At 41.4% G+C, this 25,310-nt stretch overlaps 1 protein-coding gene across 1 annotated transcript in view; it reads right to left on the bottom strand.

The window, feature by feature from the left end:
• Window positions 1-971: 971 nt before the first annotated feature.
• Window positions 972-25,310, bottom strand: part of vegfc (vascular endothelial growth factor c) — a 41,984-nt gene continuing 17,645 nt past the window's right edge. The window contains exons 2-7 of the mRNA XM_040187528.2: window positions 17,412-17,637; window positions 16,610-16,800; window positions 9,418-9,557; window positions 7,436-7,578; window positions 4,325-4,643; window positions 972-1,600 (exon numbers count right to left, since the gene is read on the bottom strand). Coding sequence (XP_040043462.1) covers window positions 1,492-1,600; window positions 4,325-4,643; window positions 7,436-7,578; window positions 9,418-9,557; window positions 16,610-16,800; window positions 17,412-17,637 — 1,128 coding nt within the window. The 3' untranslated portion in view covers window positions 972-1,491. The remainder of the gene's footprint in view (window positions 1,601-4,324; window positions 4,644-7,435; window positions 7,579-9,417; window positions 9,558-16,609; window positions 16,801-17,411; window positions 17,638-25,310) is intronic.

The following is a 25,310-nucleotide window of genomic DNA, read 5'->3' as shown; positions in this document are numbered from 1 at the left end:
CTGAAAATGCATTGAAATCCTAAAAGCTGAAATGATTTTGAAAACGCAAGACACAGCATACAGGCCAAAATCATTGAACTGCATAACCTTGTAGTTATAATGTATAGAAGGTAGAGAAGGAAGCGTAAACTTGAATTTAATTACAATAAAGGAAAAGAGGAAGCAAAAGGCTTTTTTGTCAAAAGTTATAGCAGTAAAATAAATAGTAGTAGTAGTAACAATGGTAGCAGTAGAGTCATTAGTAGCAGTAGCATTAGTGGTGGTCGTAGTAGTATTAGTGTTAGTAGTAGTGTTAGGGGGTTGTTGTGGCGCAGGGGTTAGAGAAGGTGTGCTGGGAAGCACAAGGTTGGTGGTTCGAGTCCAGGCTGCCCCATGTTCCATGTCGAAGTGTCCCTGAGCAAGACACCTAACCCCTAATTGCTCCCCAGGCAAAAATGTGAAAAAAGGCCATGGGTTTAAAGTGTAATGTAAGTCGCTTTGGATAAAAGCGTCTGCTAAATGACCTGTAATGTAATGTAATGTAGTATAACAATGGTAGTAGTAGTCATAGTATTTGCAGTAGCAATAACAACCAATAACAACCGTAGTAATAGTTTATGTAGTAGTACTTATAATAGTAGTATTGGTGGGAGTTGTAATAACAGTGGTAGTATTTTTGGAAATAGCATTTGTAAAAGCAGCAGTAGTAGTAACAGTTACAGTTAGTTAAGGCGTTAGATGACCACACCCTGGACCAGAACCTGCTGCGCCTTCTGAGTGAGAAGGAGACGTGTTGTCCTGATGTTGTGCAGCATGTATCTACAGGAACGTGTCGCTGCTGTAATGTTGGCACTGAGAGAAAGTTGACTGTTGAATATCTGTTGTCAAGGGTAACGGTCAGGTCGTTGGTAGGAGAGTCTTTCCCTAGAAGGAAAATGCTGAATAACCTCAGTACAATGTGACCCAAAACAGAAAACTAAGTTTACAATATGCATTATTCAGTATACTTTATTTTACACAAATACTATACATGTTACAAAAATAATGATCACAGTGTATTTTCATGGGAAAAGATTGAAATTGCAATAAACAAAGTTTGAAAAGCATCATTTAATAAATTATATAATCAATATCTGACACAGAAATACTGAGACAGAGAAATGAATACAAAACCCCCCAAATATATATAAAAAATATTTAGACAGTATTTTAAAACTAGTGTCAAGTGTTGACCTTCTCTCTCTCTCTCTTTCTCAGTACTTCCTTTCATCCTTTTCTGGGCCTGGCTCAGCAGTTCTCCCATTGAAATGTCTCCTCCATCTGAGTCAGTGCATTTTCCACTTTCACCAAAGCTTTCCACATCTGCAATCCAGTCACTAAGGTTTCCCCACCTTCATCAGCGTCTGCACACACTAGGAAACTCATGACCAGCAGCGAGATGGGTGATGAATTATACTTGTTAAGTTTGTTATCTGCTCATTAGCATCTTGTTAGCGTCTTATTAGCCTGCAGCTAGCCCGGTCGTCTCCAGTAGGACGGTACACAGCGACACACCTCCTCGCTGAAGGAGAAATCTGGGTCACACCTCCGCCTCCTTACGTCGCAGGGAGCCCTGAGACAACTGCAACGATAAATAATAAAACAGGATTCAGGATTTGACATCATTAAACGGAAACAGTTGTGTAGTGTTAGAGAACTTTCCCATCATTTTACATTTTTGACAGAAATAGGGAAAATATATGCTGGTGTTAGTGTATTAAAAAAATAATGAAGGGTTAATCCTCCCAGGAGCTTAAAAAACCAACACCTTAAAAAACAAAACATTTACTTCTAAATAATGCTGCCATTGGCTCAACTTCACTTTTGATATTATATAATGGCAGTTTGCCAACAGATAGGGGTAGTCGTGTAACATGATTCCATGTTCGATGTTCAGATCGGATGCCTCACATAGTGGCTCTGGTTTTTGGTACTTACGGTCTACATTTATGATCCTCTGTTTGACAGGAGGCTGCATGTTTTCAGGAAAGCCAAACACTGCTGCGTTACAAAGACAAATACTAACTACTTTCCTGTGTGTTCTAAAGGCCAAAAGTTACGGCCACGGTTTAAATTTCATAACAGCGCAAATGAAAGCTTTCCGAACTACTACGTGAATTACAGTCCATGTCTAAAACACCAGAGCTTTCACCACAATCAGATGTCAAACTGTTTTACTGTTTGATTTCTGATGGGAGTTATTGTTTTGGGGCGTCATGTGAAAATGTGCTTGAAATCCTGTTTTGGAGGGGTTTGCCACCTAAAAGGAATACGATTAAATTAAGTAATTGTCTCTACTTGGATTTTATATGTACCAATAGAAATGGTCAAGTCCATGTCATTTATAGAAATGAGCATTTGCGACAAAATAACACTTGAAGCCCAAAAATAGCCTTCAAAAGCTGATATCTGGTTAACCCCAACCCACACATGAAGCCCTGGAGGGATGCAGGGATGGAGTAATGTCGTACGTAGCACTTACTACTAGTGTTGGGGAGTAACGGAATACATGTACTGGCGGTACTTCTCTATTTCCCGAGTTTATTCACTCTCTAAAAAAGGGTTGTCAAACTCATTTCAGATTCTGGCCAGATACTGCCCACTTCGAATGAACGCAGGCCGGACTAGTGCAATCACATGGAGGTGAGGCGCTGACGATCTGACCGCCAAGTGGTACAGCCGCCGATACGGGCCGTCCGCACTCCGGTGGCGGCGCCTTTCATGTTGAAAGACTGTGATACTGTTTGACATGCTAGCTAACGTTAGCTAAAATGACCTCGTGTTCGCTTAAACAGCGGTTAGATTTTTGTAGTATGCAGTTTGGGACTACAAACACAAAAATGTGTTAGGCCCAAGTCTAACACATTTTTGTGTTTGCAGCCAGTTGGAACAGAAGAACACACCAGAATAGGCCTGTTTAGTAAGCAGGATTTGATGCACGCATTCCTACATAAATTCCTTGTAAAATGCAATGTGGAAGTAATCCAAGTATTCAGAATACAATACTCAGATTAGTTAATGTATCGGAATACGTTACAGATTACATTTTTGGGTATGTATTCTGTAACGGAATACGTTTTGAAAGTATCCTTCCCAACACTGCTTACTACCTTTGTCAACAAGACAAAGACTCGGAGACTGGCATGTAATTGTAATTTTTCTGGCTATGTTGCAAAATATATATATATATAATAATTAGTCATGGACACTTAAAGAGATCTATGAACCCATGAGGAAATACACAGCAGAGTTCAAGTAGACACACACGCTCTCTTTCGAACACACACTCACAGCCAAATACACACTAGGGCCAGATCCCAGACACTAGATTCCAACCGCTGTGTTCTACTCATAAATCACTCTCAAACAAGGTCACAAAGGGTCAGGACTTGACGGAATGGATGGATGTGTGCATATGTGTGTGTGCTTCCTTCTGTGTGGGGAGAGGAAATGGTTAAGTGACAGCTAGAAAAAGTCATTAGCACAGCGAGGTCTTGTATTACACACTGCAATACGTTTACTGCAACCGCCAGTTTCCAGACCAGTGCTTTCCTCTAAACGGAGCTGAACATTACCGGGGTGTGTGACCGGGAGTGCGGTTTGACTTTACTCTAGGATGATGCCACTAGTGGATATATGACCCATTGCCTAACCATGACCACAGTAATATATTCGATATTCCATTCATGGAACCAGTCAAAATATTTTACTAACCCAAAGGCAAGTTTTTTTGCCTAAACTTAACTTCCTTTGAAGATGGAGGTTTATTTTAAAAAGACACCTTGCATGTAGCCAGCGCGTATTGACACAGCGTTACTGACATCTCCAGTAGTTTGAAGGGAAGGGCTGCGGTCTCCTAACGTCTATTCCTAAATCCTTGACCTGCGGGGAAAACATCCCTAGAACATCGTGATGGTCGGGGGGGGATTTGGAACCGACGACGTCTTTAGAGAATTCAACTATACTTTGACTAAGCTACGGAATTCTGATGAGATGGCAGAATTAACTGCCGTAGGTCTGCAATGCCTTTGAATGTTGCTCTCTTATGTAATTTGGGGTTGGCATTATCTTCTTTCCTTTAGTAATGGATGGTCCAGTGTTTCCTATGCTAAAGGAGTTGATAAGGGAAGTATTGATGCTCATTTCCTTAGCATTCAAAGAGTTACATCAGCTTATCATGGCGGCCACTTAAGATACTTCCAGGTCATTTCACTCAGTTGGGGAACTTCCCAAGAGAACAGGACTATTTGATTGCAATCGTGGTCAAGGACCCCCCCCCCCCACCCCCATCCCCACCCCTCCTTACCTGCATGTGGCTTGGTGGAACCTCCTTCCCTTAAGGAAACACTTGTTAGGTGACTCGTTACATTCGCAGGAACACTTTGTTTTGTTGAGGGGCTGGTGCCGAGGACACGTCTTGCTACATGTGCACTGACAGGTGTCCCTATTGACGATGTGGTTCTGAGGGCAGGAGGGAGCAGGCGGAGTGTTGCAGACGCACTGACAGGTGTTGCGGTCGAGGTGTCGGTTGGGGCCGCAGTCGTGATCCCCGTGCCGACACGCACACTGACAGGTCTCCAAGTCCAGTTCCTTATCGACCCCACAGATATCCGATGAGAATATGTCTGCAAAGATGAAAGGAGAGAGACACAGATGGGGTTTGTCTCTAATGAGTCAGGCCAGACTCTTGTCTCTGACCAACACTTTCCATTTGTTAGTTTGTTAATGTGAGCCAGCAGCAGCATCACTGCAACGTGTTGGCAATCTGATTTGAGGTGAGATCTGACGACAGCCGACGTTAAAAAAATAAAGATTGTTTTATAAATAAAATAAATTTGGACTTTGGACATATTTCTTTATTGAAGTCAGAGGAAAACGATGTGCTTTGTTTGTAGAGAAAAGATTGCAGTGTCCAGTATTTCAATAGGAATGCCATTACCAGATAAGATGCGTGGAAAAGGAACAAAAACCTCACCGATGCCGAGCGAGCACGGACATCTGAAAATGTAGGTCTGATTACCAAGCAACGCACATCCATGGAAGTAGCAGACACTCTTTGATAAACTCCCCATCAGAGGATGGCGCTCTGTGGGCGTACAAATAAGGTTTTTGGACCTGTGATTAAACGGCCACAAAGTGTGCAGCCAAAGAAACAAAAGCTTTCTGACTCAGTAAATACACAACGCTTATACAACTTTTTATTTTCTCATTTATTAATGAACCATTATCTTTTACTACACTTTGTCTCTCCTGATTATATGTTTTTGAAAACACAACAAGTATGTATACAAGTTGTGTGTGACAGTTATATGATAAACTATGAGATTGAGACATCCCTAAAGTGAACTAGTGACGTTTCCCTTTTTCCACATGAATAACCCAGGTGGTTCTCTTTCAATACTGCTAAGCTTGTGCAAAACACAGGGAGATATAGAGTGAGAGCAACGGGAGAGCTGGCAAACACACACACATGCCTCCTGTGAGTATGTTTGAGCGTCCAAAGATGAACAAACACAAATAACAAAGATGCACATTTTACTGCTGACCAGAAAAAAGCTGTGTCTTCTCCAGCAGAGCAGCATGTGCTTACACGACTTTAAAAACCTGAATTATGTAATGAGCTTATTTGCCCCTAAGCACAGATTTCAAGCTAAGATTGAAAACTGTCCTCCATAATACAATGCATGAAGCCGCCTCCGAACACTTCTGTGAATACATTTGGCCCAGAAATATATATGCTTCTTTATGATTCATACAAGATGAATATTTTTCATAACAATATGATCATCCATCTTCCTCTTTGCCTCCTTACATTGACAGAATCCAGTCATGCTCACTCTGTATACAAAGGTCATTTTTTGCCTATTCAGATATAATGTTACATGTATGGAGAGCTATGTAACATAGAATTATTTGGATAATTTATCATAATATCAATGTTGTAAGTAGCAATGTTAGGTTAAGTGTATTGCTCAAGGACACACCGACAACCATCTGATTGGAGGACGACCGTGCTCCCACTCACCCACAGTCACCCTAGAGAGGGGGAGTCAGTACACAGATCCATCGAGCAACACAGATTCAGATATATGTCGTTGATATAGTAAAAATGTTCTAAAAAGCAGAGGTTCCTGGATCCAGGGGTGCCACAACTTTCTTTGTAATCATGTTATGCAACATTAACCAAAATGTTGTTTTCGAATATATGTGATGTTGAAAAGGCTGACAACTCATAGCTGCTGGTTGTCATAGTAACACAACATGTTGTCAGGCTCGAGCAGTTTCTTCCTTTCCGTATTGAACAGATTGAACATGTTAGTCAGAGTTCAAAGAAATGCTGAAACTTCACAACTCTCCCAGTCTGAGACAGCTGGATCTGAGCCCACCAACAGAACTAAAACACGGTTTGCATTAAAGTAGAAAATATGTGATCCAATTTTATTTACTCTCTAAATGTTCTTTCATGGACCGGCCTCATAACTTGTCTGGAAGGTCATTGTGGAACTTCATCCCACTCTCACAGTATGCCACATATAGGGAGTGGGCTGAGTTTCTCTTTTCACTGATGATGTTTCGACCGTGTAATACAAACAGCTATGGAATCTCCTACTGTGGGGTCCCTGCATTCTGCGCTTTCTCATTTGTTTACACAGAGCAGAGTTTTATCATAGCCAAACACACACACTGAGGAAATTCCACACACACACAAACAGGCTCTCAACAAACACATTGTAGCCATAAATACTCCTCAGTGAATCCATTCTGAACATTCTCCTGTCACAAAGATTAGCATAGGGAAGGATGGCTTCCCTATGTCATCCTCATGTTCCAAGTTGGACTAAAGAGATTGTTTTGACTAAAACAAATGCTGTTTGTCACCTGTTAACGAAGCGCTGTGCACAACCATTAAGGAAGGAATTTCATTTAGAAAAAATGTCACAGTAAAACTGCATAACTCAGGTCAAAGTAGCTGTCAACCATTTTTTCAGTTCGGCAATTAGAAGCTTAGAAGCTACAATCTTTTTAAAAGATATGAGAGTGTAGTACTAGAGCTTTCAATTATTTTGGCGATACTTAGTTTGGACTGAGTTTTTAGAGGACACATTTTCCAAACTTTGGACTGGTATTGTATATCGCTGTTGGAATATTATTAATAGGTGACCCAGGCCAATTACAGTGTGGCATCGGCCAGCTCCAACAAATATTTGACTGTGCTCCTTAGCCTCCTATGCAATTGTTTCGTATTTTCTACTGCTACAGACAATTTATCCTTTGGATACTGACCTGCATAAAGACTGTGGAGTGAGAATGTATTGCTTGAAAACTAAGTAAAAAGACAATTTCTTCTAGAAGGTTTTATGGATTAACCAAGGATAAAACATAACTCTGCTTTTTGTGCAAATATGAAGCCTCTCACCAAGATGCTGCTGGGAGGGCCTGGGAGGGGGCAGTGGTGGAGGAGGGGGGTTGTGGTGCACGTTGGTGCTGAGACCAACACACTGGCACTGCCTGCTGCTCCATGACTGACCAGGGGGACACGTCCTGTTCGCTACTGGACACCTTCAACAGAGAGAGACAAAGCTGTCTTGATTAAAATACACATGGAACTCGTGTGCTTGCAAACAATCACACCCCCATAGGTTGTTTCCTTACTGTATCCAATGCACTACAGAGGCCACCGCATGTTGTTCTGTGTCTGCAGAATGTCCCAGTGGGAAATGGTTTGCTTAGACCAGGGGTGCCCAAGAGATCGATCACGACCCGGTCTCCAGGAGCACAAAACACATGTAGGCCGGATGAGCATACTCCCAGGCCCCCTGCATGCTCTTTGCAAGAGTAAGTAGCTGGTCCATCATCATTCCATGACCAGGACCACGTCCACGTTGTTCCACGTCCCCAGAACCAGCATCTTCTCCCCAGATCTGGTCCGTCTAGACCAGGGGTGACCGATAACGGAAAACTTGGTGGTGCTAATAAGCGATCCTTCCTTACAAACGGACACATATAATTTCATTCAAAAGCAACCCTGACTGACTCCAATCAGTGCAACTCATCAGTAAGGTAAGGTAATGACCAAAAACGTCTGGAATGGTTGTGACGGTTCCCTCGCTTGTGACAGACGAGAGGCTCGTTGTTTTTTTAGTATCGACTCGTTTTGTGCTGTTGTTCAGTTTGGTTACCGCTACTACTCGTGTGCCCAACTACTATTAACAGGCCTGGCCGACGGGGGGGAAGGGGTAGAAGATCGCCTCGACTCGGTCTATTGAAAAGTAGCTCGCGAGACAAAAAAAGTGTGGCCACCCCTGGCTTAGTGGTTTACCAATAACGGTCAAAGGTGAAACTGGCTTGAAACCTGAAACTAGAGTGGGGGGCCAAACTCCTTTCAGCCCTGTGTTTCCAGTCCAATTTCAGTCTAATTTCAATTGGGAGATTTGTTTCACATCATCTTCAAAATGTTTGGAGCAAAGTTTAAATAAACCTAAAGCAGCGCCAACCCTGCAAAAAAGGTTTTCATATATTTTTATCTGATCATCAAGAGGGGACAATGCAACAATGTTCTCTCATCTCTCAGTACCCTCTTTCTCTGCTGTGGCTTAATGGCATCGACTGGAGAAATGGAGTCACGTATTATTTACGGTTTCCAAATCCTAACCAGTCAATTAACGTTAACCATGTGACACAGTGTGTTCCCTCTATTTAAAACAAATACTTTCCCAACCTGAACGGTCAGCTGCCACCTTTTTCGAGCAGAATGTCATGACCTAAGCCGATTGAGCGCATGTGCGCTCCAATTGAGCTGCGAACCGCCAAGGAGGCAGGACTACCTCAGACACAATCCCGTGGTCACCAAACTGTACACTCAGCACGGAGCTACACATCCTATTCACAAAGATCACAAACGCTTACTGAGAACTGAATTGACCAGACATAATTCTTAAAAATGGACAAGAATATTCTGACCAACTATGGTATAAATGTATTATTCTAATGTCAGGACACATGCCAAAAATGACAACATGAACCACTACCTCATGGGATACTGACGGTCAGTGTTCTGGAAAAATCATTATTCACTGCAAGCTTGATGCAGGTATGCACTCTGTGAAGTTAATCAAGAGATATTCTGGAAAGTGTTTCCTGAAGTAACACCCGCAGTATTCACCGTCACAGGAAGCAGCGGAACAATAGATTTAAACCCTCATTATGCGTGTGTGTGCCAATAATAACACCTCAGCTGGTAAAATGAAAAGGCTGCGCCTGACACACACGCACGCACACAGGCCTCAGAGGTCTCCTTTGGCTCTGAATACTGTGCACAAAGCCAACAGAACTGTCAGATGGTTGTGTATGTGATCCAGGAAAACAGAATGTGATGATGCATTGAGTATGCACGCTTACTCAGACAAGGATCTCCTGATGATGCTGTGAACTTGTTTGTAGATGTCCAGTTTGGACAGACAGCTGCACTGCGTGTGGTTCGCCACACTGATGGTCACCGGCTTGGTGCCTTGGGTGATCGGCACTGTGATCTCAAACAGCTGGAGAAACAGCAAAAAGAAAGAGAAGAGTGAGACCTGGTGCACTTTTTGTATGTTTACCAAGATGATCAGGACATGGTTGTCTTCTCCAATAATCTAGTTCACCATCAATAATAAGTGTAGACTTATTATTAACAGAAATTCTTGTTTTCTTTCCCACAAGTAACCATCACCTTTTAATCACGTCACTAAATTGTGAATCAAACTTTTTAACTGTTGATGAAGGGTTATCTTTAAGAAAAAGGCTGAGTAAAGGGGAAGCAAAGACATACACATTTTCACTCCCGTCAGAGATTTTAGAGATTCTTCCCATCTAGTGTGACTTTTAGACTTATCAGGGGCAACATGAGTAAGTTTCTATTCTGCGTAGTGTGTTTGCCAAATACATTTCCAACGTAGGATAATTTACTTTTGAGGTTTATTCAAGTACTTTATGTTTAAGGAAATATTGTGGTTTGGGTTACTCCGGCGATATGATAATATTCTCCTTATCAACTGTATGTGCAGTAAAAAACTTTATACAGTGATTATGTTTTTGGCACATACGTATATTTCTTGTGTGAAAGACCCGACTGTCAGTCGATTAAACTTGCCTAGACTTTAAATACAATCAATAAAAGGTAGTCTATCACACAAAGGCAATATTTCACACATTCTTTTAACAAGGACGATGACTCTTCAAGTTAGTCTGAGTTCAGTCTGATGCTTGAATCACTGGGAAAACGAGCACATTTCAAAATGAATACAATGTGGAAAAATGTGAAGGATTCCCACTTGAAGAACAGAAAGCATAATGGAGCGAGGCTTAGTTCTCACATGGCACTGAGGAAGACTCTTACAGACTGCTGAATAGTAGTGAAACCCTGAGAGCCACTTCATGCTTTCAATCATTGAGTTGAAAAGCATGAATAGAAACTAATTAGTCTCAATGACTCCCATTCAAGCCTCTTTAATAACTTGATTGTCTCTCTCCCTCTCATCCTAATGAGGATATGATTAAAGCTGACCAATTGTTTTGACCTCGAAGAGAGCTCACCATTGTAACACAACACGCACACACACACACACACACACACACACACACACACACAAACACCGACACAAAGAGCAGTTTGAGATCACAGTGACCCCCACAAATTCTTCATACTGGGGCTGTTATACCGCTTTCAAATTTCCTTACGGTATGCATTTTTCACACAGCGTCATACTGGCGCAGAGCCATAACAAACCCTTTTACTCCCCCCATGAGTTTGTGTTTACATGCCGCCGCCTGGCAAAGTGCAAGAGGCAACGCGGTCACTCGCCCGACCAGATACGGCGTGTGGAGCGGACCAACCCGCAATCCTTAGTCATTGTCCTTGGGGATGTCACGGTGTGGTTTTATTTCCTGTCTTATTTTGTAGTTTTCGGCTTCTTGTCTCCCTGGGTAACTTCACTTTCTGCCTTGTCCTGTCATTGTCTGTGATTGCCTGATTGTTTCCACCTGTGTCCAATCACCTGCACCTCCCTAGTGTATTTAAGCTGTGTGTCTCCTGCCACTGGTCGCGTCATTGTCAATCGTCTTTGAGCATCTTTCTCGTAATGTTGATGTTGTTGTTTGTTGTTGTTGGTAGTGGTGAAGAGGTCAAGCGGAAATGGCTGTATCACAACTAGTTGTAATGAAAACAGCGCCACCTATCATATATGACATGCTTTCGGCCAATGATTCGATTTATTCACTGCCATGTATATTGGGATAATAAGACTTGCCCCGAAAGATAGCATAGTCCGACTAAGCAAAGATTCAAATTATACCATCATGTAAACACACTGACTCTCATCTTCAACACCTCCCTAGAGACGTGCCACATACCAGCCTGCTTCAAAACCTCCACCATCATCCCTTTTCCAAGCCCAGGATCACAGGACTTGATGTGTGAATGAGTGTTTATTAATTTAACTATGTTGTTTTTAGCCATGTGTTTGTCATACTGTAATGTGTCTGTGCTGTTTGTATCACTTGTGTGGACTGTGCTACTGCCTCTTGGCCAGGTCATCCTTAAAATGAGAATTGGTTCTCAATGGATTTTACCTGGTTAAATAAAGGTCAAATAAATAAATACAGGCCCGTCGCCCTGACTTCTGTAGTAATCTACAAGTCTTTTGAACGGATATTCCTGTCCCACCTGAAGACCCTCACCGACCCCCTCCTGGACCCCCTGCAGTTCGCCTACAGAGTCAACATCATCCAGCATCTGGACTCCCCAGGAACCTATGCCAGGATCCTGTTTGTGGACTTCAGCTCTGCTTTCAACACCATCATCGCGTCTCTGCTGCAGGTGCCCGACTCCAAGTCTGACAGGAAGCAGCACGTGAAGTTGGGTAAACATGTCTCCATCAGCACCGGTTCCCCCCAAGGCTGCGTTCTTTCCCCTCTGCTCTTCTCCCTGTACACCAGCTGCACCTTAAGCCACCAGTCCGTCAAGCTCCTAAAGTTTGCAGATGGCACCACCCTCATTGGACTGATCTCTGGTGGGGATGAGTTTGAGCCATGTTATTCCTACAGGTGGACTACATGGTGCAGCCAAAACAACCTGGAGCTCAACGCTCTGAAGAAAATGGAGATGGTTGTAGATTTTAGGAAGAATCCCACCTTCCCCATCACCCTGTGTGACTCCCCCGTCACCACAGCAGATTCCTTCCATTTTCTGGGCTCCATGTTCTTCCTGAGGCAGCTGAAGAAATTCAACCTGACCCAACAATGACGAGGATGGTGCCCTTCTACACGGCCATCATCAAGTCCATCCTCTGCTCCTCCATCACCGTCTGGTACGCTGCAGCCACAACCAAGGACAAGAGCAGGCTGCAGCGTGTCATCTGCTCTGCAGAGAGGGTGATCGGCTGCAATCTGCCATCTCTCCAGGACTTGTTCGCTTTCAGGACCCTGAAGTGAGCTAAAAAGATTGTAGCCCTCTCACTCCGGAGATAAACTGTGTGTGCCCCTTCCATCTGGCAGGAGGCTGAGGTCCATCAGGACAAAGACCTCCCGCCACAAAACAGTTTCTTCCCGTCGGCAGTCGGGCTTATCAACAGAGCTCGGTCCTCCACTGACTCCACTCCACTGACTGACTCTGACATCCCACCGGTCACTCCCTTCACAATCCACATGCACATACACTCACGACACAGTTGTGTAGAGTATGGCTGTATGTTCGCTGGTGCACTTTTTAATTTTAACTTTTAATCCTTTATTTTTAAATTGTTTATTTTATATCCCCCTAACCCGTAGCCTTGTATTTCATTATATTTTATTTTATTCCTCTTGTACTATGTTGTCTTATCTGTCTGCTGTTACGCACCAACCACCAAGTCAAATTCCTTGTATGTCTGACATATTTTTGTAATAAATGTTTCCTGATTTCTGATAACCGTCGTTTTTCTGCAGGAAGATAAATATATTGAACACAGCTCGTCGCTGAGGGCGTAGCTAATTATCTTACGTTTATAGAGACTTTATAAGAATAATTAATAACCCACAACAACAACACTATTAAACAGGTTAAAACACCATGACACAACAGTTTGTGACACATAAAACTATTTGTAACATTCATATTTGTAAATTCACAAAAATACACTGCCGAACTGCATGCTCGGCACATTTGCCTACTATCACAACAAGAATAAATTGCCCATGAGAAGAGGGGTGTGCTGTTTGGAGGGTTTTTGTTTTTGAAAAATCGAACATAAGTTAGATTCAGACTCAGAAAACGAGTTATTGCAAAGTTAGTCGAGCCGCTGGCATTGCCTCTGGTGGCAACACTTTTTAGTTGCCATTTAACTGACTTTTTGCATTATCGTCCTGTTACATAACCACAAGTGTTGTGTTGTGCATCTTCAGTAACATAAGCATAGCCGTGTTTGGAAGGATTCTCTCCAATGTTATTGAAGCATGTCCTGTTCTCACTGTGTACTCCTCATCCAGCTGCAGGAAGACGTCACCACTGCTTCTGTCAATGGCAAGCAGCACCGTACACCCAAGTAAACATTACATCTCATCCAAGACATCCACACCAAACAGCTGCTTCCATTCCTCGGGTATTTTAGCTTCTGTTAGACATTTGTGCTACTCTATCACAAAGCTAAATCGTTGTAATGAGCCTGTGGTGCCAGGTCTCTCAACTGTTCAGGTGTGCAGTGTGCTCAAGTGTGATCATTTTTTGGTGGTGCTCATTTTTACACATTTTAGTCGCTCGTCCTTCCCTTTTGTCGGCTTTCATTGTCGGAGGCGGGGCTTAGGCAGCGCCTCCGTGCGCGGACACCGACAGGTGAAGGGAATGCATGAACCCACCGTGTTGGGAAGTGTTATTTTTGGTAACATCTACAGACATTAAGGATAAACAAGTCCAAATGGACTTGGTTTCGAAGCTGCAATCTTCATCTCCGGCGTGGGAACATTTTGGCTTTAAGGCGGATGAGAGAAGAGAGACAATAACGTGAACGAGCACAAGACTTTGTTTAAAAACAGTGGCAACGAAAACCGGCCACACCACTAAGCTAAAATCTCACCTAAAACAACAACCATCCGCCCAGTGTTTCGACCTGAACTACTGCCGGTTCCTCCGGACTGGCTTAGCTTCACTTCCTGCCCTGTCGTGTCAACCCCTGTGATTGTCTGCCATGTCCCTGATTGTCTCCACCTGTGTCCAATTACCTGCACCGTCCCAGCGTATTTAAGCCATGTGTGTCTCTTGTCGCGTCATTGAATGTCGTCACCCTGTTTGTCAGTTCTTGTTCCCTGTCGGCTTTTGATTAAAGTACTTTTGTTTGGAAATCTGCTATTGAGTTCTGCTTCCGTCACCCTGTCGTGACAATGTATTATATTGTCATCATGTTATCAGTGGCGTCAAATGGTCAGAAAATTGCAATAATATCGCACAACAATCGCTCAACACAAATTTAATATTGTGGAAGAGCACCTAGCTGAGAGAGAGCATGTTAACCCAACCTGACCCCCCCAGATCAGGTTTGTCTAAATCACCATAGCAACACGTCGAAAAACATGAACCTGCTCCGGCGCAGGTTCATCTGGGCTGCTGGATTAGTTCATCACTCCCCCGGAGAAAAAGATGATTGATGAAGGAGCAATATCAGTAAGATTAACGTTTTATAGGGAGAGACTTCTCTGAGATCACAAAGACCCGCTTAGCCGCGATGACGTCCTGTACGAGCTCCACAGATGCTGAGGACAAGGAATAAATTATTTACAAGACGATTTTCCCGTTACGTGATGAACACCACGCGCTCCAGCCAAACATCCACTGTCCCGCAGACTGTCTCACATACTGTCCTGCCTGTACAGTGTGGTGATGCAGAGAACATCTGGAAAGCCGCTGCGTAAAGTTCTGTTGGTTTATTTGTCGTTTAATAAACTTCTGGATATTCCACATTTCACTGCTTCATTTGATCAAATGTCTGATTATGAACAATGGATATATAATGATTTATACCCACACATATATAATAAAACTCCTAGTTCTATATGGTCATCTACACATACATATGATACATAAGCTGATACAGGACATATATCCTATTCATTCGTATCAATTTGATTTTTTGGGCTTGTTTTTATCTTCATACTCTGAAAGAGTTGAGATCATTGTTCCCATTGGATGATGATCATCCATGAAGCCTCCTGCCAGCAGGCACATTAAAAGAAATATAATCTGATTGATTAGAGTGACGAGGCACTTAAAATGAGCCTATACATTTTACTAACACGTACGCATTTAACGTTAACTTGTGTGCGATACTTTGTCGGGCTTGCAGCCTCGCAGGGGGGTGGAGTCTGTTTTGATTATATGATTAATTTTATTTTATTTTGTATTTATATTGCACAATATCGCAAATTTGACTCAGAGGTCTTTACAGTGTGTACACATGTGATATCCTCTGTCCAGAAACCATCACAATGACACAGGAAAAACTCCTCCAACAATGAAAAAGTATTTGATGGGGAAAATAAAGGGAAGAAACCTTTAGAGACACAGGACGATCCTCCCTGGGACGGAGAGACTGCGATGGACATACAGAATGAAACACGTAAAATATGTATAATACGTTAAATTCATCCGACAAAAATGATTCAAATTAACATATTATCTCATCATATGTGTTCATGATCATTTCCTGCTTGTCGGCGTAGAAGACGTGCTTCTTTTAAAATTATTTGCCGTTATACTGTAAAAAAATACTGCTTTCGGTGATAGACTCTTCCGACTTCTGCGTAAGATGCGCACATGCGATTATCCTGATGACTGACATCTGGTTCAAACTAACAAGACGGTTTGAGCACCGATCCGCCTTCGAGGAACCGAGATAGCCTGATGTCAATCATCTCGGTAATTTGAGCTGGATAATCGGACATTTGATCGACTTAGTTGAACGACGTACGAGGAACAGGGCCCTGAGCTCCTGTATCTGATGAAGTAACCAGCTGACACGTGAATGCTGAAATGTTTGTATTCCTCCCAGGTATTTTCAAAACCATAGTTACAACGACACTAATTAAAAGGTCTTCGTTGAAGCAGACTGGAGGACAGACAGAGTAAATGTGTGAATTTAAAAGATGTTCGGGAGTGGAAATATATTCCTTTACTCTTGTAGAAGTGACTTTGACACATACACACACATACACACATTGCGTATATATATCCAAATTCATGGTTAAAGGTATACAAATGTCAACATGGTAAGATTAAATATAATTTAACTGAGCCCAGCAAGTGTGAGGTTCCGGCCTCGGTACAGAGAAAACACATTTTATTTCAGTAACAACCGGATGTAAACTAGCAACGCCCTGAAGACAAGCATTACACTTTCTGCCATACTGCTGGAAGGAAATATGTATACAAGTGATTTATCCCCAAAAATGTACCACCATTTTGCCCAATTTGGGATTAGCAGAGAGTTGTGTGTGTTTTCAAATCTGTACTCATTACGGATCACATACACGCTGATCCATGTTTGAGCACATAATAACAAGAAAGAAAGACGAAGACTGTGCTTACAGTTTTGCTGAGGTAACCAGTGGAGATATTCCTGCATTGTTTGTCTTCAGAGTGGCAGCACCCCCCACATCTGTAGACGGACACACAGGGTGGTTTATAGAAGATGTTGGTGGGAGCCCCGAACTCCCTGCCCACGTCGACACACACTTCTCTGGGCATGCACTGAGTCTTCCTCCACTCCGACTCTATACCTGCACACACACAGAAGGTCAGACCACCAAAGACATGAAACACATCTTTTTCTTTCAGCTGCTGTACACATGGATGGCAATGCACAAACACATACATGTACAATAAATTCACACACAAACCTGTTTCAACTTACATATAATACTGTATATATATATATATATTCCAATGTCGCCAAGTAAGTGTGGTCAAAAGGAATTTCATATATACGTGTACAACACGCGTCAACAAGGGTGCACTCAATGTTATCAGTGGTAATGGATAATGGTATAATATTTATAAATCTAATCTAATCTAAATCTAATCTATGACATGTTTCTATATAATCCCGGGATACACACAAAAGTGTACTCTCCCGGCACACTGTGCATATGATTACACTTGTGGAGAGCTAACATATATTAGGCCACTAGCCCATGTTGTGTCAAATTAGACAGCATCTATATCGCCCGTCTGCAAACTATGACGCTCTAACTGATGCAGGAACAAACATTACAAAAATATAAAATAGTATTACAATAATCTATTAGGCCACTCTACATTAAGTAATTTGTAAGAAGGACCCTCAGAAGGAAGTTCTGGAATAAATAATATTAACTTAATGAAAACATACTTTTCAGGACATCCAAGTTGAGGTAGGCAGCAGCAAATATTGGTTCTTCCTTATCAGCCGGCGGCTTTAGTCTGCCAGGCTGAAGCTTGAATGCTGGGGGGGCAGCCGATAGTTTGGATTTGCACTTCAGAGCAGCCCAGTATGATGGATAAATAAGATTCATCAGTTCATCAACACTGGAAGCCGAACGCAACTTCTCCTCCATATCTGGCTTTGGTGAAGAATCCTGAAAGAGAAAAGATATACCTTCACTTAAAATACTGCTGGTATATTTTATCTGTACATAATTACTGTGCAACCCAAAAAAATGCTGTGGAGTCATGTCTGGATTCAAGACCAACAGGTCCAGAGTCATGTCTGGATTCAAGACCAACAGGTCCAGAGTCATGTCTGGAGTTAAGACCAACAGGTCCAGAGTCATGTCTGGAGTTAAGACCAACAGGTCCAGAGTCATGTCTGGAGTTAAGACCAACAGTCCAGAGTCATGTCTGGAGTTAAGACCAACAGTCCAGAGTCATGTCTGGAGTTAAGACCAACAGGTCCAGAGTCATGTCTGGAGTTAAGACCAACAGGTCCAGAGTCATGTCTGGAGTTAAGACCAACAGTCCAGAGTCATGTCTGGAGTTAAGACCAACAGGTCCAGAGTCATGTCTGGAGTTAAGACCAACAGGTCCAGAGTCATGTCTGGAGTTAAGACCAACAGGTCCAGAGTCATGTCTGGAGTTAAGACCAACAGGTCCAGAGTCATGTCTGGAGTTAAGACCAACAGTCCAGAGTCATGTCTGGAGTTAAGACCAACAGTCCAGAGTCATGTATGGAGTTAAGACCAACGGGTCCAGAGCCATGTCTGGAGTTAATCCTAAAGTTAAGCAATGGCTAAAATTTTAAAGACGGCAAGATCTGAAGCCCTGGTGATTTAGGAGTCCCTTCTTTACTTCCGGAACACAGTCTGTTCCATTATGTGTTCGTCAAAATAATGTCACATAACACTCTGATAACAATGATAATGATAAGGAAAAACAGAAGCCATAAAAGCGTTATCCAGATTCATTAATAACGTGAATTAGTCACGGAAAATGTGATTTATTTTTGGGGATTTCCTATTTCTGCTATGAGACAAGAGACACACCATGATAAACATTTAACTAAAGAAACTTTATCCAACCAAATAAAGTAAATCAAGGAGCCAGCTAGGGATACCTCAGATTTGGGATGTGGATATACACATTTTAGGGACGAATGTGTATTCACGGGTGTTATAGGACGCAAATCAAGGACTCACTGTATAGAGAATACTGGGCCATGTGTCCCATTGGGGCCAAATAATCAACAAAAGTTAACTATAACCAGGACAAGGAAAGCCCCACATAACCCAGGGGAGAGAGAGGAAATGCCCATGAGCAGTGTCTAACCAGGGAAAGCCTTTTCACATGTTAGGGATGAACATTCTGTCACAATGTGATGTTAAAACCTGGGGACGGATGCTAATTGCCGTCCTTTATGGATTTCTCCCAATTTTCTCCCCAAAGAGGGTTTTTTGGGAGTTTTTTTCTCCTGTCAGGTAGTAAATGAACAACTGAATACAAGACAGCCGATTGAGGCAAATGTCTTGAGAATTGGACCACATGAACTGCTTTAGATCTTATGATGTAGTGTGATGAACTGTGATCATTAATGATTTGTTGTAAGGAAAGTGTACTAGTTATAAGATGAAGACAAACTAAGCATGCTTTGTTATATTCACTCATTGAGGCATAAAGCCAAATGAATCTACATTGAATGTGTTGGAGTGTGAGGGACATATAGGACAGAGAGGTTTCAGGTTACAGCTGCAGCTTCACACCTCGACGTGAAGGGGACAGTCCAGGAGAGGACACTTTGAAGGAGAAGCCAATGACATTCAAATGCACCCAAGAAGACACACCTCAAGAGTTTTCAAATGACCAAAGCGGGGAAAGGACTGTTAGAATTTTCCTGAAGCCGCTCTGATAAGTCGCTTTAGACTTGCTCAGAGGATTCTCTATTTCACAAAATATTTTACTGTTCGTTTTGTATTTCACTTTGTAATTGTATTCCTTATAACGTTGTTTAGTTATTAAATACTTTTTTGATTTTAGAATTTAAGCAAGCTGACTCTTTTGTATCTTTGTTTCCGGCCGGGACGAGAACAAAGGAGTGAGGCCTCCCTCGAGGGCTTCCCGAACCCTAACACACACAAGTGAGAAAGAAAAACCAACCCTTTGGCTTTTTACCCAGTCCTCTCTTGGACCACATCGAGAAAGATCAGGCACTAGTATTATTATACAAGTATTATTGTTTGCTATGAACTGACAACACGTTCATAGATAGGACAAAAAGTGTTAGGGTCTTGAATGTTAAACTTTGGTTCTTGCATAAAGTAGCAACAACAATATTAGCTTGGCCCTAACGAGGCAAAAAAACTAGACCCCGCTGACACATCTCGCGGTGTCTAGAGTGAAGGTTGCTAAAAACCTCCCCTTCTACAACCCGTTCACTATAGGTGGTGATCTATACCGAACGCATACCAGCAAAGTGCTCATCCGCGTCCTCAGGTTCTACTTTGTTAGCTGATGCTGTGACTGTTTGAAATGATCTTGATGCGAATAATTGTACTGTAGCGAGGAATGGAATGTGAGCGCTGAGTCGGCGATGCGATGTTATCTATGATTTCTTCCAGTAACTGTAATATTGCATGGCTGCTTAATCTGGAACGCCGATCGCCTCCAACCAGGGTAACATGCACATTTACTGCCCACACAGATAGTCTGTAATAAGTGTTGGATAAAATGTATTTGGCAGACTTCTGACTTATAATAACTGCAGTATGGTCCAGTGGTTGGATACTTGTTGTTTGTCCTTTGATAAATTTAACGTTACTAAATGTGGATGTTATCTTACTTCCTGTTCTTCAATACAATAAGACAAATGCCATTGTACTGTTTATGATAGACAACAATTTAACATCCACACAATCACTGAAACAATATGACTGCTTGCTGCTAGCAAGGCCATCCTATACACACACACACACACACACTCACACACACACATGGCCTTTGTATTAGAGAGTTTGACAAGTCAAACAGACAGTGTCGAGCAGTCCATTGTATTTAAGTCCTTCTTAAAGTCTGTTTACAGCCAAGGCAGAGATAACACCCGCACTATTTCCTACTAAAAACAATGTGTTTATTTGTGTGTTTCTATATGCATATATGCATGTTTTGTGTATGTGCTCCGGTCTGCACTGTTTTGTTTCACATGAATATGTCCTGTCTAGGTTTCCTTTGTCCTCCTATATGTGTGTGTGTCTTTCTGAATGTGTCCTTTCTCCATTTCCCCTGAGTCCATATGTCTCTGCTGTTTGTTTGGAATGGTGTTTTCACACGCAAATACACACACAAACACACACACTACGCCTTTAAAAAAGGATTTTCTTGCATTAGCTCAAAGAGGCTTGAACAAACAATTGAGAATAAGGACAGGACTGTTCAACTAAAGCTCACCCGGGCCCATCTTCATGATTTGAGGTCATTGTAAGGTTTTAAACACTTTAGGAAAATCACCAATTTTGACATTTTCCAAAATTGAACCTGAAAGTTTGTTTTGTTGTTGAACATCAAATAATACCAGAATGTATTAAAAAATAAATGAATAAAAAGTATTTCTGGATCAAATATGATTTTGATTCAGTCATTGAATTGTTTTGGAAAAAATCCTTATTAAAGAAAGAAAGAAATGGAAAGAATTTTTGATATTAAAGGTTTAATCATTTTAAGTTATAGATTTAATATTTTCAGATTTAAATCTTTTATAAATTTTATAAAAAATGTTATAAAACAAATTCACATACAAACTTTTGGACCTGATCTGGCTTAGGGGGCGTGGCATTAACTGAGAGGGGCGTGTAATAATGAGTGCGTTAAGAAATAACGCTGAAAACCTTCCTCAACCGCTTTAAAACAGAGTCTTGGCACAGAATGTTGCCAATCAGTTTGAAAAAACAGCCAACACAACTCCAAGAAGTTAGTAAGTACGATATGCAAATTAATCAAATGAATAACTGCACATGGCCGTGCTAATGTACATTTCTCAGCGAAGGAACATAGTAACACAACAGAACACTAAAGAGCAAGCCGAGACAAAGCGGAAGACGCTCCAATAAGTATCATTTCTCTCAGACAAACGGACTAAAAAAAGCCACCAAGCATCTAGCATATGAATCGGAAAGGCCGCTTACATCTGACGAAACTATAAAATGAGTCTGCTGTTTCTGTGGTGCAATAGCCATCCACCTTCGTGCATGACTCAATCCTCTTTTTTTTCTTGAACAGGGGGTAAGGGGGTCAAATTTTACGGGCAGTCATTCTCAAGCGTCATTTACCCTCTACCCATTTTGGCTCCTGAGTGGCAAAGGCCGATCTGTCGATCGTTTCCCTGTGAGTTTACCAATGGGATCAAACGATTCAGAAAAGAGGTTGAATGGGGAAAATCGGCCAGAGACAAAAATCATGATATTGACTACTCTCGTTTCTGGGCTGCGAGGCTTTCACAAAAGCCTGTCCTAGAGTACTAATCCTGACTCTGTCAACGTAAAACCTCTTCGGATTACTGTCAACACACTGAGTGTGTTTACATGATGGTATAATTTGAATCTTTGCTTAGTCGGACTATGCTATCTTTCGGGGCAAGTGCTATTATCCCAATATACATGGCAGTGAATAAATCGAATCATTGGCCGAAAGCATGTCATATCCGATACGATAGGTGGCGCTGTTTTCATTACAACTAGTTGTGATACAGCCATTTCCGCTTGACCTCTTCACCACTACCAACAACAACCAACAACAACAACATCAACATTACGCGAAAGATGGCGAACGGAGAGCAAGGTGAAGCTACATCCCTCTACTATCTGTGCATGATGTTAATAGGAGCACAGCGAATGCGAATGGCGCTATTGGCTGATTTGATAACGGAGAGAAGACGCCGTCAGGATCTCAAGCATGCGCAAAGACGCAAAGTCTAGTTCCTTATCCGATTCACCGTTACATGCCGCAATAGTCGAACTATCAACTGGATCGGATCAAGTTATCCAGGGGTGTTAGTCGGATCGTAGTCGGACCGCACATAGTCGGACAAAGGTGTTTACATGAAACGGATAATTCGATTTCAGTCCGACTAAGCCAGTTATTCGAATCCATGTAACCACGCTGAGTGGGCTATCACTTAGATAGATAGATAGATAGATAGATACTTCATTGATCCCTCAAGAGGGAAATTTTGGTATCACAAAATAGAATAAAAAGATAAACATTATATACAATTTAATAAGATAGAAATATTAAATTATTAAATTAAATAAACTAAAACTGAAACAAAAGAATAACCTTCCAAAAGAGACAATAATAATAATTTGTAAAAGGAGAAGAGGAAGAGGAAGAGCAGCAACATCACAGCAGTACAGGGTTGTTATTGTCATTATTTAGCCAGATGTGGTTATAGCCTGGTACCTCCATGTTTCATAGGACGTATAGGGCTGTTGGTTATGTTATTTCATGAAAAACGTTGTCCAGATAGACAAAGTAGTCTAGTTATTACACTTTTTATCATGGATATGCCATTTTTAGAGTAAGGCAAGGCAAGGCAATTTTATTTGTAACGCGCTTTTCATACACAAGGCAGACTCAAAGTGCTTCCCATCATAACATTTCATACAATAAAGAGTAGAGGCCAAAACTGCCTCAGGGTGTACCTGGTTAAATCTACTGTAGAGAGGGTTAAATGTTTAGATCAGTCATCCATCACAGTACATTGTATTGTATTGTATTGTGTAAAATAGTTTCATCAGAAGCTAAATTGATCAATCACTCAACAGAGAAACCCGTCAGTTAGGTTTGTTTTTTAATTCAAACCTAACTGTCCATTTTATTTATTGTGTGTTATTCTCTATTCAAATGTTTACCCCAAGGATGCATAACCAAAGGAAACAGCGTAATCTCTTGTAATTCATCACATAAGCTAAAAAAGCGGCAAACATTGGTGGGTTTAACACAGTTTATCAAGATGCTTTGACAAATAAATGTGAATGTAGGTGTTTTCTTGTTGTATGTAACATGGCCTACAGTAATATTAACAGTCTGTGGGGTCAGTGTGCCTGAACTTTGCACAATCCTGCTAATATAGGATGGCTTAATAAATGAGTACAAGGTAATATGTTTTTTTTCTCCTTGATATTTTCAGGATGGATCATAATCATTTCCAGCATGAAGCCAGTTAGCAGTGTAAGGGAGGTATGAACATGACGCTACCAGTCAGCTATTTAGATGAAATGTCGGGGGATCCCCAGAGTCACTTGTGATTCATCTGCTGGGAACAATGAATATCTGAAAAATCTTTACTGACAATCCATCCGATACTTGTTGAGACATTTCAGTCCGAACCAAATGCTGCTAACAGGGAATAGATGCTGCTAGCATGGCCCATAAAAAGGACGTGAGTACTCCTGGCTGAACCGACGGCACACTGGGGGTAATGTGCTGATACCAGCCTGTGGCAATATCTGACCTGTGGCTTTGCAGAATATAATAAAGAAGATATGATTAGTAGATCAGTAAAGAAAATAACGCCAGCGTTATGTATTGAGTTATTTGTTTCTAAATATTAAGCTCAGTACTGCATTTCTCTCTATCTTTAAGTGTGTGTGTGTGTGTGTGTGTGTGTGTGTGTGTGTGTGTGTGTGTGTGTGTTTGTGTATGAGATTTCACTCCGTGTAGAGGCGGACCTTCTTGGCTTGGATTTGATCAACATTCAACTGGAATACACAAATCCAGACGGCAGGCATTGTGTGTTTGACCGAACCAAGAGAAAGAGGAGAAGGACGAAAACAAAGACCTGTGAACTTCTTATGATCTGGGCTCTTACTTAACTTTGTAACGTACAACTTTGTGCATAATTGACACTCATTGCACCATAACTGTTTCAATTACACACTCAGGGCTTTACTAATAAATAACAGAAAAATGCAAAGTACCCCAATACTGCAAAAACTTGCATCAAAACCCCCGTATAGTCTGGATGGGGGGGGCTCTGGGTTTTTAGGATGATGAAATTGCATAGCCTACTACTACTATAGCCTATATAAAATTCCGTTTGTTAACTTAGATTAGAATTATATATATATATATATATATATATATATATATATATGTATGTATATATATATATGTATATATGTATATATATATATATGTATATATGTATATATATATGTATATATATGTATATATTGATTATTCATCAAAAATGCAGCGATGTGATAAACGTAGTAAGTAGTTTTTTTTTAATTTCATGTTGTTTATGAAAGCACTTTTCATTAAATAAATTTGAGTTGAAAACGTTACTTGATTTGGGTCGCAGTCAGACCAGTTGAGATCCCTTGGTCTGAACTACTGCTCCTTTTAGCCAAACCGACCATGATGCACATTTACAGTGTATGTGTCTAGAGCTCTTATTTTGAAAGGTAAGACCAGAAGGGGTGGATCTGGTGTGCGCTGCCTTGCAAAGCAAAGCAAAGAGTTATAAAGTTTGTGTCTTAGTTAAAACCAAGAATAAAAACAATGGTCGCCCCTATTTCTGTGAAAATATGTTTATGTGTGTGAAAATTCCTAAGACAAATAAAACAAGACAAAGAAATCTTTTGGAATAGCCCAAAAGTAATCCAACAGTGATGCATCTTACAAGTGAACTAGGAGACCACTCGTTCGTTCCCTACTCCCTGCTCACCATCTAGAGACGTTGATGTAGAGAACTTTATGGGGAGCTCATTAACAAAATGAAAGAACACTTATTTTGGGTCATTCTCTCTGAGCCGTTAATTAC

The sequence above is a fragment of the Gasterosteus aculeatus genome, chromosome 9 (genome assembly GCF_964276395.1).
Source record: "Gasterosteus aculeatus chromosome 9, fGasAcu3.hap1.1, whole genome shotgun sequence".
In the NCBI taxonomy this organism is placed as follows: domain Eukaryota; kingdom Metazoa; phylum Chordata; class Actinopteri; order Perciformes; family Gasterosteidae; genus Gasterosteus; species Gasterosteus aculeatus.
This window is presented reverse-complemented; position numbering and strand designations above follow the sequence as displayed.